General features: G+C 38.0%; 1 protein-coding gene across 1 annotated transcript; it reads right to left on the bottom strand.

Moving 5' to 3' along the window:
- Nucleotides 1–1,493: 1,493 nt before the first annotated feature.
- Nucleotides 1,494–4,131, bottom strand: MOS (MOS proto-oncogene, serine/threonine kinase). The gene has a single exon (XM_051999112.1). The coding sequence runs from the start codon at nucleotides 2,706–2,708 to the stop codon at nucleotides 1,650–1,652; it is 1,059 nt and encodes a 352-aa protein (XP_051855072.1). The 5' UTR covers nucleotides 2,709–4,131; the 3' UTR covers nucleotides 1,494–1,649.
- Nucleotides 4,132–12,282: the final 8,151 nt, after the last annotated feature.

Below are 12,282 nucleotides of genomic sequence, written 5' to 3'. Positions count from 1 at the left end.
AAATAATGAATGTTGGAGGGATCATAAATTCACAGAATTAGAGCTGAAAGGGGCCTTAGAAGTCATTGAATCTTACCCCTTCATTTTATACAAGAAATTGTGAAATCTGGGAGTTAAAGGCATTGCTCAGGCTCACATAGATATAACATTATAATTGACATTTGAAGCAACATCCTATAATCCCATATCCCACTGGTAGTTCTTTTTTTTGTTTGTTTGTTTTAGGATTGCATTCATTTTACTCTTAAAATTACTTAGGACCCCACCAAAGACCCTTTGCTTTTTATCTATTGCTGGCTTTTGTTAATATTTACTATATTAAAAATTAAAATACTTTAGTGTGATAAAAATAGCTTGAGCTTAATAATCCCCTGAAAAAGATTCCATTGGATTGTACATTGACAAATAATTGCACTATACCATTTTGGAGCTGTGAATTGGTCCAACAGTCTTGGAAAAAATTTGGAATTACAGTTTTGTATGCGTTTTTTTTTTTTTTTTTAAACTCACAAAACTGTACTTCTTTGATCCAGTTTTACCATTACGAGGAACTAGAGGGCACAATGGTACATACAACACTGGGGTCTGGAATCAGTAAGACAGGCTAGAGTACCAACCCTGAAGTCAGAAGTTCCAGAATTCAAATCTGACCTCAAATACTTCTAGCACGCAGAAACTAGCTTCTAAACACTTCCTAGTTATGTGACCTTAGACAAATCACTTGACCCTAATTGGCTCAGCTTTAAAAAAAAAAAAAAAAAAAAAAAAAAAGAATAAAGTTCAAATGTGACCTTGGGCAAATTACATCTGTTTGCCTCAGTTTGTTCCTTTCTAAAGTGGGGCTAATAATGGCACCTATCTTTCAGGATTGTTTTGAGAATCAAATAAGATGACAATTGTAAAGTGCTTAGCACAGTGCCTGGCCAGTAGTAAATGCTATATATGTGGTAACTATTAGCTACTACATACTCAGGTGATAAATTTCTCATAAATATTTAAAACATGAGATTAAAGTTAGAAATCAGGAAACAAATTCTAGTCTCAATTTTACCACTAAGAATGTGACTCAAGTCACTCAACTCTGCCTTGGTTTTCTCAAATCAAACATTTATTGAGTGTTTATGGTCCAGTCAACTGTGGGAAGTAGCTTATCTATCAGAAACTGATCCAGTGTGGATTTAATGAATAAGGCATAAGTGCAAAATAAATAGCTACATGAATATATACATAATGCATTTCTTTCAAAAAGTAGTCTGCAGTTGAATTGGCTGCTGAATGTCTACAACTGGGTTCTATTTCATAAAAGCAAATTTTGTCAGCTTCACAAGTTGTAAGTTTGTATGTGTGCAATCCTAAAGAGCTTTGAAACTAAAGTAGCAGCAGAAAGCCAGTTCAAAATGACATAATGCTCCGAGGTTAGTTTCTAATTAGAAGTAGGTTTTAATTACAGAACTTGGAACTCTGTACTCAACTTCATTTAAATGAGACCCACAAAAGTTCACGTCATTTTATTTTTTTAAAAGTCTCTCTTGCAATCAAGAAACATTTTTTTTAAAAGAAAAAATCTTTCCAACTCTCCACATGGAAGCAAGGGAAGAGAAAGAGAAAACACAGAAACGAGCAGACACATAGGAAAGCTTTTTGTTGACTTAACTTCTAGCATTCAAGCCTGCCAAGTTAGTGCGCAAGGAATTAAGATCACCCAGGAGCAGTTCTGAGCTGGGTCTGAGCAAAGCGTCCGCAGTCCAGCAGCATCGGATAATGTGTTCCAGTCTTTGGCCAGGTATGGAGTCGGTGAAGACCGGGGATGTGAGTGGTGGCCGGAGGTTGTAGGCCACCACCGCATACAGAATGTATTGGTGCTCACCCGAATAAGGCACTTCCTTTGTGACCATTTGCCAGAGCGTGATGGCAAAGGAATAGACGTCTGCTTTGCCAGTCACCGTCTCTCCTTTGAGGATCTCCGGGGCCCGATGTGTGTATGTGCCGCCCAGGTGGCAATGGTGGGCGCTCAGGCCCAGCAGATCTTCCAGCCTTTGGGAGCACCCGAAGTCCCCAATTTTGCAGACTTCATGCTCCCCGATCAAGATGTTGGCCGGCTTCAGATCCAAGTGAACGATGCCTTGAGAGTGGAGGAAAAGCAGACCACTGACCACGTCGAGCGAATACTGGAGGCATCTTCCCAGGTCCAAGGGCTCCTCAACTCTGGGCTCCTCATCGTCGGGTGCTGAGCTAGCCCCGTAGATGACGTCGTGCAGGGTCGTGGGGCCACCATACTCCATGATGATGGTCCCCAGGCTGTTGTAACCCGCAGGAGTGCAAGTGCTGGCGGCCACCACCCGCACCACATTTTTGTGGCACAGCCGGGCCACGTTGAGCTCGGCCCAGAAGCTCTGTCGCGAAGCCAGCCGGTTCTTGCTGCACTTTTTCACTTGCTTTATGGCGACGGTAAGGCCTCGGTAGGTGCCCTTATAGACGGAGCCAAACCCCCCGGCTCCCAGCTTCTGCAGGAAACATATCTGCTCCCAGTCTATGGAGCACCAGGCCAGTCTCCGGGGTAGCCGCCGAGCCCTTGGGGAGGGAGTTCCCTCTAAAAACAGCTTCCCCCCCTTTCTTGGGAGCTCCAGAGGGCTGCTGCAGGGCCGCAAATCCACTGAAGGAGAAAATTCTCTGGGAAAGAAACGAGTCAGGGGAACTGGTGATGGCATCGGCCACCTTAGGGTGGGGACCAGCTCCCCTCGGCTCAAGAAAGGGGGGGAAAGGCCAAATGAGCCTCAAAGACTAACCACTCCCGCTGATACATCTCTCCCTTCTTTATTCTCTTCCCTCATTTCTCCTCTCCCGCCCCCGTCCCCAAACCCGAACAAATAAGCTACATCTGTTGCTGGTGGGTTGTTTTTTTTTTTTTTTCCTACGAAAAAGAAAAGTCTCTGAATGAAGGCAAAAACAATCACTTTCAGATTAAAGTATTATCTCAATCACAGAACTCAAAAATCTTGCATTAAAAAAATTTCTGAGAAGAGTTTACGATATAAACAATGGACATATGCCCTACAGCTCACCTTATATCATGTTCCCTTTTCTATGTCCCTAATTAAAAGGAAGTTGTTTTTTTCCCCCAAGTGTCATCAGCTGAAATCCATTCTTAGACTACATAGACCACAACAATGAAATGAAATAATTTCACACTTTTTAGACTCGAGTTATTGTCAACTTTTGTCTCCAGCTGCATTAAATAATTTCCAGCATTTACTGGAAGCAGTTACTTATTTCCAGTTGAAATAAGAACAGCACACATTTGTATAACTTATTAAGGGAACAATTAGGTGCAATATTCAGCAGTAAAGAATTGCAATGTTAATGTAATTGATACAAACAAAATCACTGGTATCCCTAAATCAAGGGTCTCTCCTCTACATAACAGAAAAAAGTTAAGACTTTGGCATTCCATTCAACATCCAGAGGAAATTAGCAATACTTCTTAGCAACATATAGAAGGAATTCCTTAAAATCCTTCTAACCTTCCATAGCAATTCAGCCCACCCAGTAAGTTAACTAGCAAGAGAGATTTTAGACAAATGAGTTACAGAAGTCTTGTAGTAAAATTGGCAACAAAAGGGGAAAGAATAAAGAATAGAGTCACAGTCATGCCCTGAAATAATGCAAATATACAGTAGAAAGTAGAAGAAAAAGTTTGTTTTTTTTTTTTTTAAAAAGTCCGCATTATTTCTGATACAAATGTAGAACAAATACATGAAAATATAAGATGTTAGGAACCTTATTCATTCATACAATTCTCCTAGACACAACAAATAATTGTTAATGATTGTTCCTGGTACCAAGTAATTGGAATTTTTTTTTCCCACACCTGCTTTATGAAGAAAACACCAAGTTCAGTATTATCTCAGTTTTGGAAAACAAAATTTAAAGAGATGGTCAAAGCCTAGATTTAGAACCAAAAGCTCCACTTTCCACTTCTGAGTTAGGTCATTTTAGTCCGCCTGCTGGGAATACTTATGAGTACTATAAAGGCACAAGTTTATTGTGAGCATTTATCCTTCCATGTCTGTGATGTATCTGAATTTCTCTTTTATGAAGCCTTTTTTATCCTTTTAGAAAGAAGAGTGCTTACTCTCCTGACCTCTCCTAGAATTATATATATATATGTATATATATATACATATAGAAAAAATATGAAGTTATATAATTCTACTTTGGATTATAGGTGTGTGTGTGTGTGTGTGTGTGTGTGTGTGTGTGTGTGTGTGTATCTCCTCTACTTTGTGGTAAAGTCGCAACTGCAGACTCGAGTCTCTGCCTTTTATCACTGAAGAGCCTAACACAATATTAGCACATAGTCAATATATCATGAATTTGTAATTTCATGGTGTAAAAACATAGAGGGCTCTCATTAAATGGTTATTCTTGAACTGAATAAGAATAAAATATCTTGGAGATGGGCAGCTAGGTGATACAGTGGATAGAATGACAGGATTGCAGTCAGGAAGATTCAACTTCCTGTATCCAAATCTGGCCTCAAACACTTACTAGCTGTATAACCCCAGGCAAGTCACACAATCCTGATTGCTTTGATTTCCTCAACAACAAAATAAACTGGAGAAAGAAGTGGCAAACCACTCCAGTATCTTTGCCAAGAAAACCCCAAATGGGATTACAAAGAATCAGACACAACTGACTTGGAGTCCTTCCAGTCCTAGAGTGTGATTTCTGTGCTTGAGCATGCTCCTAACTTATTATGTGAGTTTAGATAAATCACATTACTTCTATAGGCATTAAGCTCACTATTTATTCAAAACAGTGGAGATTTGGTTTAAATTAATAAGTCAAAACTGTAGATTATTTTTTAAAAATTCAGTTTTTCCAAATACCACATATATTATAAACTATAAAATAAGTGTATGCTAATAAATATTATTTATTTATTTTTAGAAGTTAGTTTACCATAGGTCTCTACCATATAATAATAATATCTTGTGATTACATAATACTTTTAAATTGTATCAAGCATTTTCATAGAAATCTGGTCTCAAGAGTTGCTTTGTGGGTATAAGCAAATCACTTTCTCTTTTGGTACCTCTAGCCAACTTTCTAAGACTTTCAAGTTGCAGAAAAGTTATGGATCTGCAATTGGTAAAAGGCGTTCCTCTCAGGAACTTTCTGATACTGAAAAAATTACAAAATGCCTATGAAACAGGTATAACATTATATTATCATTCCCCATTTTACATGTAGGGAAATGGAGGGTATGAAAAATTAAGTAAATTCTTTGCTCAATATAATCCGCCAATAAATATCTAATGTAATCACCCAAACCATTGTACCAACACTCTTTAGTGGCAGGTTTGAGACACATTTCAATTTTTTTTTACTTAACAAAGCCTTTACAATGGATTCCGAATGGAGAATTTGGGTGTGACTAGGAGGAACTTCACTAAAGAATTTTTTAAATTGTATTGAGTTCTCGGGAGTATTGTCAATATTAGCAGAGTAATAGATATAAAATGCTTTAAAACCCTTAGTGTAATGCTCTCTTCCCTCCCAAAATCCACCCACCTCTACTTAGTTAAATGGAATGCCTGGCTGAAAAGCAGAGTTGGTATTATCATGAATTTTATATTGTTCATCCATTCAGCAAAAATTCATTAAGATTCTGTCATAAATAAGGTGTGAAAGGCAGCATAGTTAATAGGTAGAGAATTGATTTTGAAGTCACAAAGAAGTGTGTGTAAGTACAACATCTGACTTATACTGCCAAGGGACACCTGAGAAATCAATTCATTTAACTTCCCAGTGTTCTAGGCAAATGTTTCAACCCCCAAATATACTGGTACAGGGAGTGTCCTCACTTTTAAATTCCCTATAATAATAAAATTGTAATGGGCTGAGGCTTGAGTTGATGCATTGAGGTCCCAAGCACATGAGGCTAAATAGTAATTGGACCATACTCTATTAATATATAAGCTTGGAGAAAGAATGGCCCCTGCCCACTCTTTGTGCAAGTCCTGATGTGTTGTATAGGAAATGACGATTTTGGTGGGTGGAGGCAGGGGAGTGGAAAAGGAAGGGGAAGGAGAGACTTTTTGCATTGCCATTGCAATGGTTTGCTCAGCTCAGATCTCTCTGTTAGCTGGCTTCCTGTCGCAGCTGCCCATATTGCTATCGCAATCTTTCTTGCCCATATTGCTATCGCAATCCTTATTCATCTCTTCACTTCAATAAAGATTGAAGATTTTTCCCTTAACCTGAGTTCCTGACTCCGGCTGATTTTAAATACGCGGTCATTACATAAAATCACAGCTCATTCCCTCTCTTTTTATAAAAGATGTACTAAATGTAGGGGAAACAAAAAAATTATACAATTCTTCTCTTTGAGCTTACAATTTAGTTGGAAAAATGAGAAGAATTCATGTATGTGTATGTATATGTGTATATATGTGTGTGTACACATATACATATACTATATACATGTAGTTCTTGTTTCAGCCATGTTCGATTCTCTGTGACCCAATTTGGGGTTTTCTTGCCAAAGATACTGGAGTAGTTTGCCATTTCCTTCTCCCACTCATTTTATAGCTGAGAAATTGAAGCAGAGAGGGTCAAGTGACTTGACCAGGATCACATAGTTGGTAAGTGTCTGAGTCAGGATTTCAATTCAAGTCATCCTCCCTCCGACAAGGCACTCTATCCCTTGCACCACTTACCTGCCTATAAATAACTACATTATAGAGTAGCATATGATAAGTGTTAGATAAGTCAGATATAAGCACCATAATAAAGGGGAGATCATGTGGTTTAATACAGAGATGTCAAACAGGCAGTCATTCCATAACACTCCATATGGCCAGAATCAAATTAAAATGTAATTGGAAAATATTTAACAAAATAAATAGACACAATAAAACATAGCTAATATTAATATGCGGTTTTCTAAGTTAGTATACTATGGGAAAGGATCCTTTTCTATTTAAATTTAACACTATTGATTTAGTAGAAGGAAACACAGAATTTGGATCCAGCTCTAATAGATAAATCCAATGTCATTTTAGGTAAATCAGTTAACCTCTCTCAAGTTCTCTCTCTCTTTTTATAATCTGTAAAATGTGTACTACTTACCTGATAGGATGGGTTGGTTGTTGTCCATCATTTTTTAAGAGAACCAAAATGACATCACTATGTTAGAGTTGGGTTACAATGTGTCTGGCAATGACTGATCAGACCTAATATAAGCTTGGAATGCTCTGCCACAGGTTGGATACAAATAGTCTGTATAAAATTGGAGTGGCTTTTCTAACTTTGCACATATCATGTTTCTTTGGAGCCAATTCAATTCTGCTTTGCTCATAGAGCACAGCACCTTCTCTGAGGGCATGCTATGCTGGGCAGTCATGGGCCAGTTCTCCCATGACATACAATCAGTTCTCAAGTTTTTAAGAAGACCTTGAGAGTATATTGCTTTTTCTGACCACCTTGTGAGCACTTGCCCTGGATGAGCTTTCCATAAAATAATCTATTTGGCAAGTGTACATTTGGCATTCAAGCAATGTGCTCAGCATAGTACATCAATTTCATAATGTTCATTATCTAAGAACAATGGATAATGCTTTTGAACCTTCCCAATTACCAATGAAGTGGAACAGGGTTGTTTCCCATAATTTTTGCTTATTTTCAGCCATGTTGTTATATGCCTTCAATGAGAACAAACATAGAATCAAAGTCAGCTACCACACACTTTTGGTAAGTTCTTCAACTTCAAAAGGCTACAAACCAAAAACAAAGTGGAAGGAGTGTGGTTATAGCAAATGACGAAATTTTGAATGCTGTTGATAAGTTCACTTACCTTGGCAATATATTTTCCAGGGATATGCACACGGATAATGAGATTGACACATGCATTGTCAGAGTTAGCTCAGGGTTTGGGAGGCTCTGAAGGAAAGTGTGAGAGAAGAGGCATTAGACTGACCTAATGAAGGTCTACAAAGCCATAGCGCTGATATCATTGTTGTATGCCTGTGAAATCTGACCAGTCGTCCAGTGCCACGCTAGGAAACTGAAACCGAATCGCTTCCATTTGAGTTGTCTTAGGAAGATTCTGAAGATCACCTGGCAGGATAAGATACCAGACAATGAGATCTTCTCTCAAACTAAATTGCCAGACACAAACTCTACTGTAGAAGGCACAATTCCATTGGGTTGGCCACATTGTTCGAATGCCAAATTCCTGAAAGAGTAATTCTGAAGAAAGCACCATGTAAATTTATAAAAAAAATTAGATAACTATGAGCTTTCATTATTTTTTAAAGCTGAGGTAATGAATTGACTTCTTCTGAAATATATCTCCATTCAAACATCTTTCAGTCTAACAAACACCTGCATGTATCCTCCCCATCTCTGTCATCTTTGTTGGTAGCCGCTTCAAAAGAGAATGATATGAATGTCAAAGGAGCAAGACATTGATGGTGAATATGATACAGAAGTGAAACAAAGTGAAAACTATCATCTAGTTTTGTTAGAAAAAGATTATCTCCCCACAGAATCAACAGTAGACTCATTCTTTGCTCTGAGAACTAGACTATAGTAGCAATTATATCCCAACTATTGTTAAATGTGAGGTAAAATATATGTATTTTTATTTCCCAAGATAATGTCCTAACCTTTCCCCCATTACTTTATTTCGAAATGCTGATCCCCATTTTAAATAAATTTCCTTTAAGTGTCATTTCCCCCCTCTTATCAATTGTCCTTAGCTAGCAGTAATTAAATTGGTCCACAAGTGTACTGACTGCCTCATGATGTAGGGAGTGAGTTCTTCATTAACAGACCATTTGTTAGAAATGTGGCGGAGATAATTCTTTAGACGTGGGGAATACAGCTGATAAACTTTGTGCTTTCTTGCAACTCAGGGACTTTATGATTCTAAGTTAACCTTACAGAACAACTAGGAATTGAGAGATAAAGATGAAGATGAGAAGAGAAGGAGGAGGAAAAATAGATAATTTTAGAAGACCAGTCTGGAGTTCTCAGAAATTGTTATTGATGAAAACACTAAGGGGTGGAAGGGTTTGTTCAGGGCTGTGGCTACACTATAACTAAACTTACTTGGGCAAGGTTCATCATTTTGTGTTCTAAGCTGTTCATTTTCCCCATCAGGGTGGGGACACATTTCTAAATATTACTCAACTGAAAGAAGTGACAGCAGCATTCCTTCAGGGCATATGACACTTGAAATATTCCTAGATTGTGGCCCCACCTAGAGGATAGGAGGGGTGGTGGCTTCTTTGGAAATGTCATGGATAGATATAATCTATGTGTTACCAGTTTCTGATCTTCTGGACTCTCAACAAGTAGAATATAGTTCCTTAGATAAAGCATCCCAGCTCTACTAAGGGCTCAGTCACCTTCCTAAGAAAGGTGAGTAAGAGAATAGAACTTTCTACATCAGAACTGGGGATGGAGTACTACAAGAAAAGTGTGGTAGCCCAGAAACTCCCCAAACCCCTCCAAAAGAGCTAATGTACCAGAAAGAAAAATGATAAATGAAGCCAAAGAAAGCTAACTATTGGCTCCTCTAGCCAATCCTGGACTATACAAGAAGACTTTTAGAAACCTGCCCTGAGCAGAAAGAGCCAGGAAGGCAAAAGATGTAGGCAGCTCAGACCCACCTCAGGAGACAATGTAAGGAAGCTCTGGGCCCAGGGAAGCAGAAGACAGCATCCGGTCAGTGTACCCAATTCACTCCAGGAGAAAGAGCTGAGTGAGTGCCGGGGACCCTGGTACCACAGAATTCCTTGGATCAGATCATTCAGGGCCAGAGCAGAACCCAGGCAGCTTGTGCCCAGCCAAGAATAAACAGGGAATAAAATCCAACTTGACTTTTAAAGTCCTTTAAATGGTCCCTTTTGTATCTTTCTTGCTTTCTTACTTTGTATTCCCCTCCATATACCTTACAATCCAGTATAACTATCCTCATCCAGAAGCCCAAGCTCAGCAGGAGTCAGGGATAGACCTGCGGGCTTGCTGCTGTCCAAAACCTAAGATAATCAGGGAAGGCTCATCAAAATAATCTTGGAAGCCTGCCAGTGTAATTGACAACATCTAGTTGGAAGCCTAGGGGGTGGCAAGGGGAGTCAGAGGGAGCCAGCTCTGGGTTAAAGCTTATGTAAGAAGGATGGAGCTGAGGCTAAAACCCAAGTTAAACTCTCAGAAGACTGAGCCCAAATCCAGGAATTCCTACAACAGAGTGCCTGGCTGTAGTGGCTATATTCAGAATAAAGCAGAGCTTCCTGAAACCATCCAAGAGTAAAAGATGGAGATGAATCTGCCCTAAACACAGAACTCTCTTTAAGCAAATGAGGCTGGAAATGTGATTCAACCGAAGAAAATAACAAATACACTCAAGAAATATTATGGACTGAGAAAAAGCAAAGAAAAGTAAACTCAGAAGAAGAGAGTAATTCCACAAGGAAAATACTTGGAAGAAATAAACCAAGAGGGACAAAATGTGAGGTTAAATGAAATGAGAGGTGAAGTGGAAAGAAGGAAAATGAGCAGTTTAGAGCACAAAGTGTTTCTAACCTTGCCCAAGTAATATTCTTCCTAAAGTGAATATAGATTAAATAGCCACTGACTCTGAGAAACAATGAGAAATACTAAAACAAAGTAAAAGTTTAGGGGGTAAAAAGAATAAAATTTAAGGTATTCCTGAAACACCTGGAATACAGGTCTATTAGAGACTTTTTTTTTTTTATCAGTTTCCCTGTATAAAGTCTCTCCCCACTTCTACCCACTCCATTTTCAAGTTCCAAAGTGTTCTATGTCAAACCTTTCTTCTACCTTTACTAAATAAATGCCAGTTGGCCTCCAGTTGCATCAAGGATCCAATATAAAATCCAACTTGACTTTTAAAGTCCTTTACATGGTCCCTTTTGTAGCTTTCCTACTTTCTTACTTTGTTTTCCCCTCCATATAACTTACAATCCAGTATAGCTATTCTTCTCCTCCATATCATTGCTTGTTTTCTAATATCACACACATATATTATATATATGTATTCAAATATATATATATACAAATATACATATATATATATATACACACACACACATATCTTGAATCAGTTCCTTATGTAGATTGGATGTGAAGTATTTATCAGAGAGCATATACACAAAACACATACACAGATCTGTATACATACACATCTGTATATGTATGTATATTTGTATACAAACACACACACACACACATATATATGTGTATGTGTATTTATGAATTAAAGATATTCCCCAACACATAAAATGGTCAAAGGATGCAAACAGGCAGTTCTCAAAGCAAGAAATTCAATATGAAAAATATGAAATATGTTCCAAATCATTTATAATAATTAAAATTAAAACCACAGTGAGATTCCATCTCACACTATCATATTGGTAAAAATAACAGAATAAAGCTGTTACTGAGCATTTATTAAGTCTACTATGTGATGGACATTATTCTAAATACTAAGGATAAAAAATAAAGGCAAAAATAATCTCTGCCCTCAAAAATCTCACAGTTCCATGGGGGGGGGGTGACAATTAATATACAGTTTTGTACAAACAAGATATTTATACAATAAATTGGAGACAATCACAGAGAAAAAGGTATTATTAGGGGCTTGGAAAGGTTTCTTATAGATGATAGGATTTTAGCTGAGACTTGGGAACCACTAGATTTTTGAATGGGTGGATGATATGATCACAAATGGAGAATGGATTGGAAGGGGAGAGAGACTTGAGGCAGACAGATCAGAATATTAATCCAGTAACACACTTTAAGCCTAGGTTTGTGGTAATAAGGGTCTGTACCAGGTGGTAGCAGTATTAAATAAGTGAAGGTGTATATAAGGGATGTTGTGAAGGTAGAATTGGCAGGACTTGGATATGAGGATTGAGAGAGTGAGAAATCAAGAATGACACCAAAAGTTGTGAGCCTTTAAAAACATGGTGGTTCCCTCAACAGCAATAGTGAAGTCAGGAAAAGAGATGATTCAGTTTTGAATATGCTGATGTAAAAAAACTGGAAATGCGGAAAAAAAACCAGGAAAATAATAATTATTATAAGAGCCTATGGAAAAATGGACACTAATGCTCTACAATTTGGAACTATTCCTCAAAAAACTATTTCACAGTTTAATAAACTGTGCAAAATCCTTGGCCCAGCAATATCCACTGCTTAGATTTTAATACAGAGATCAAAGAGGGAAGAGATCAATATGTATAAAATATT

The sequence above is a fragment of the Antechinus flavipes genome, chromosome 1, assembly GCF_016432865.1.
Source record: "Antechinus flavipes isolate AdamAnt ecotype Samford, QLD, Australia chromosome 1, AdamAnt_v2, whole genome shotgun sequence".
Taxonomy (NCBI): Eukaryota; Metazoa; Chordata; class Mammalia; order Dasyuromorphia; family Dasyuridae; genus Antechinus; species Antechinus flavipes.
The sequence above is the reverse complement of the archived record's forward strand: the minus strand, read 5'-3'. Positions and strand labels throughout refer to the sequence as shown.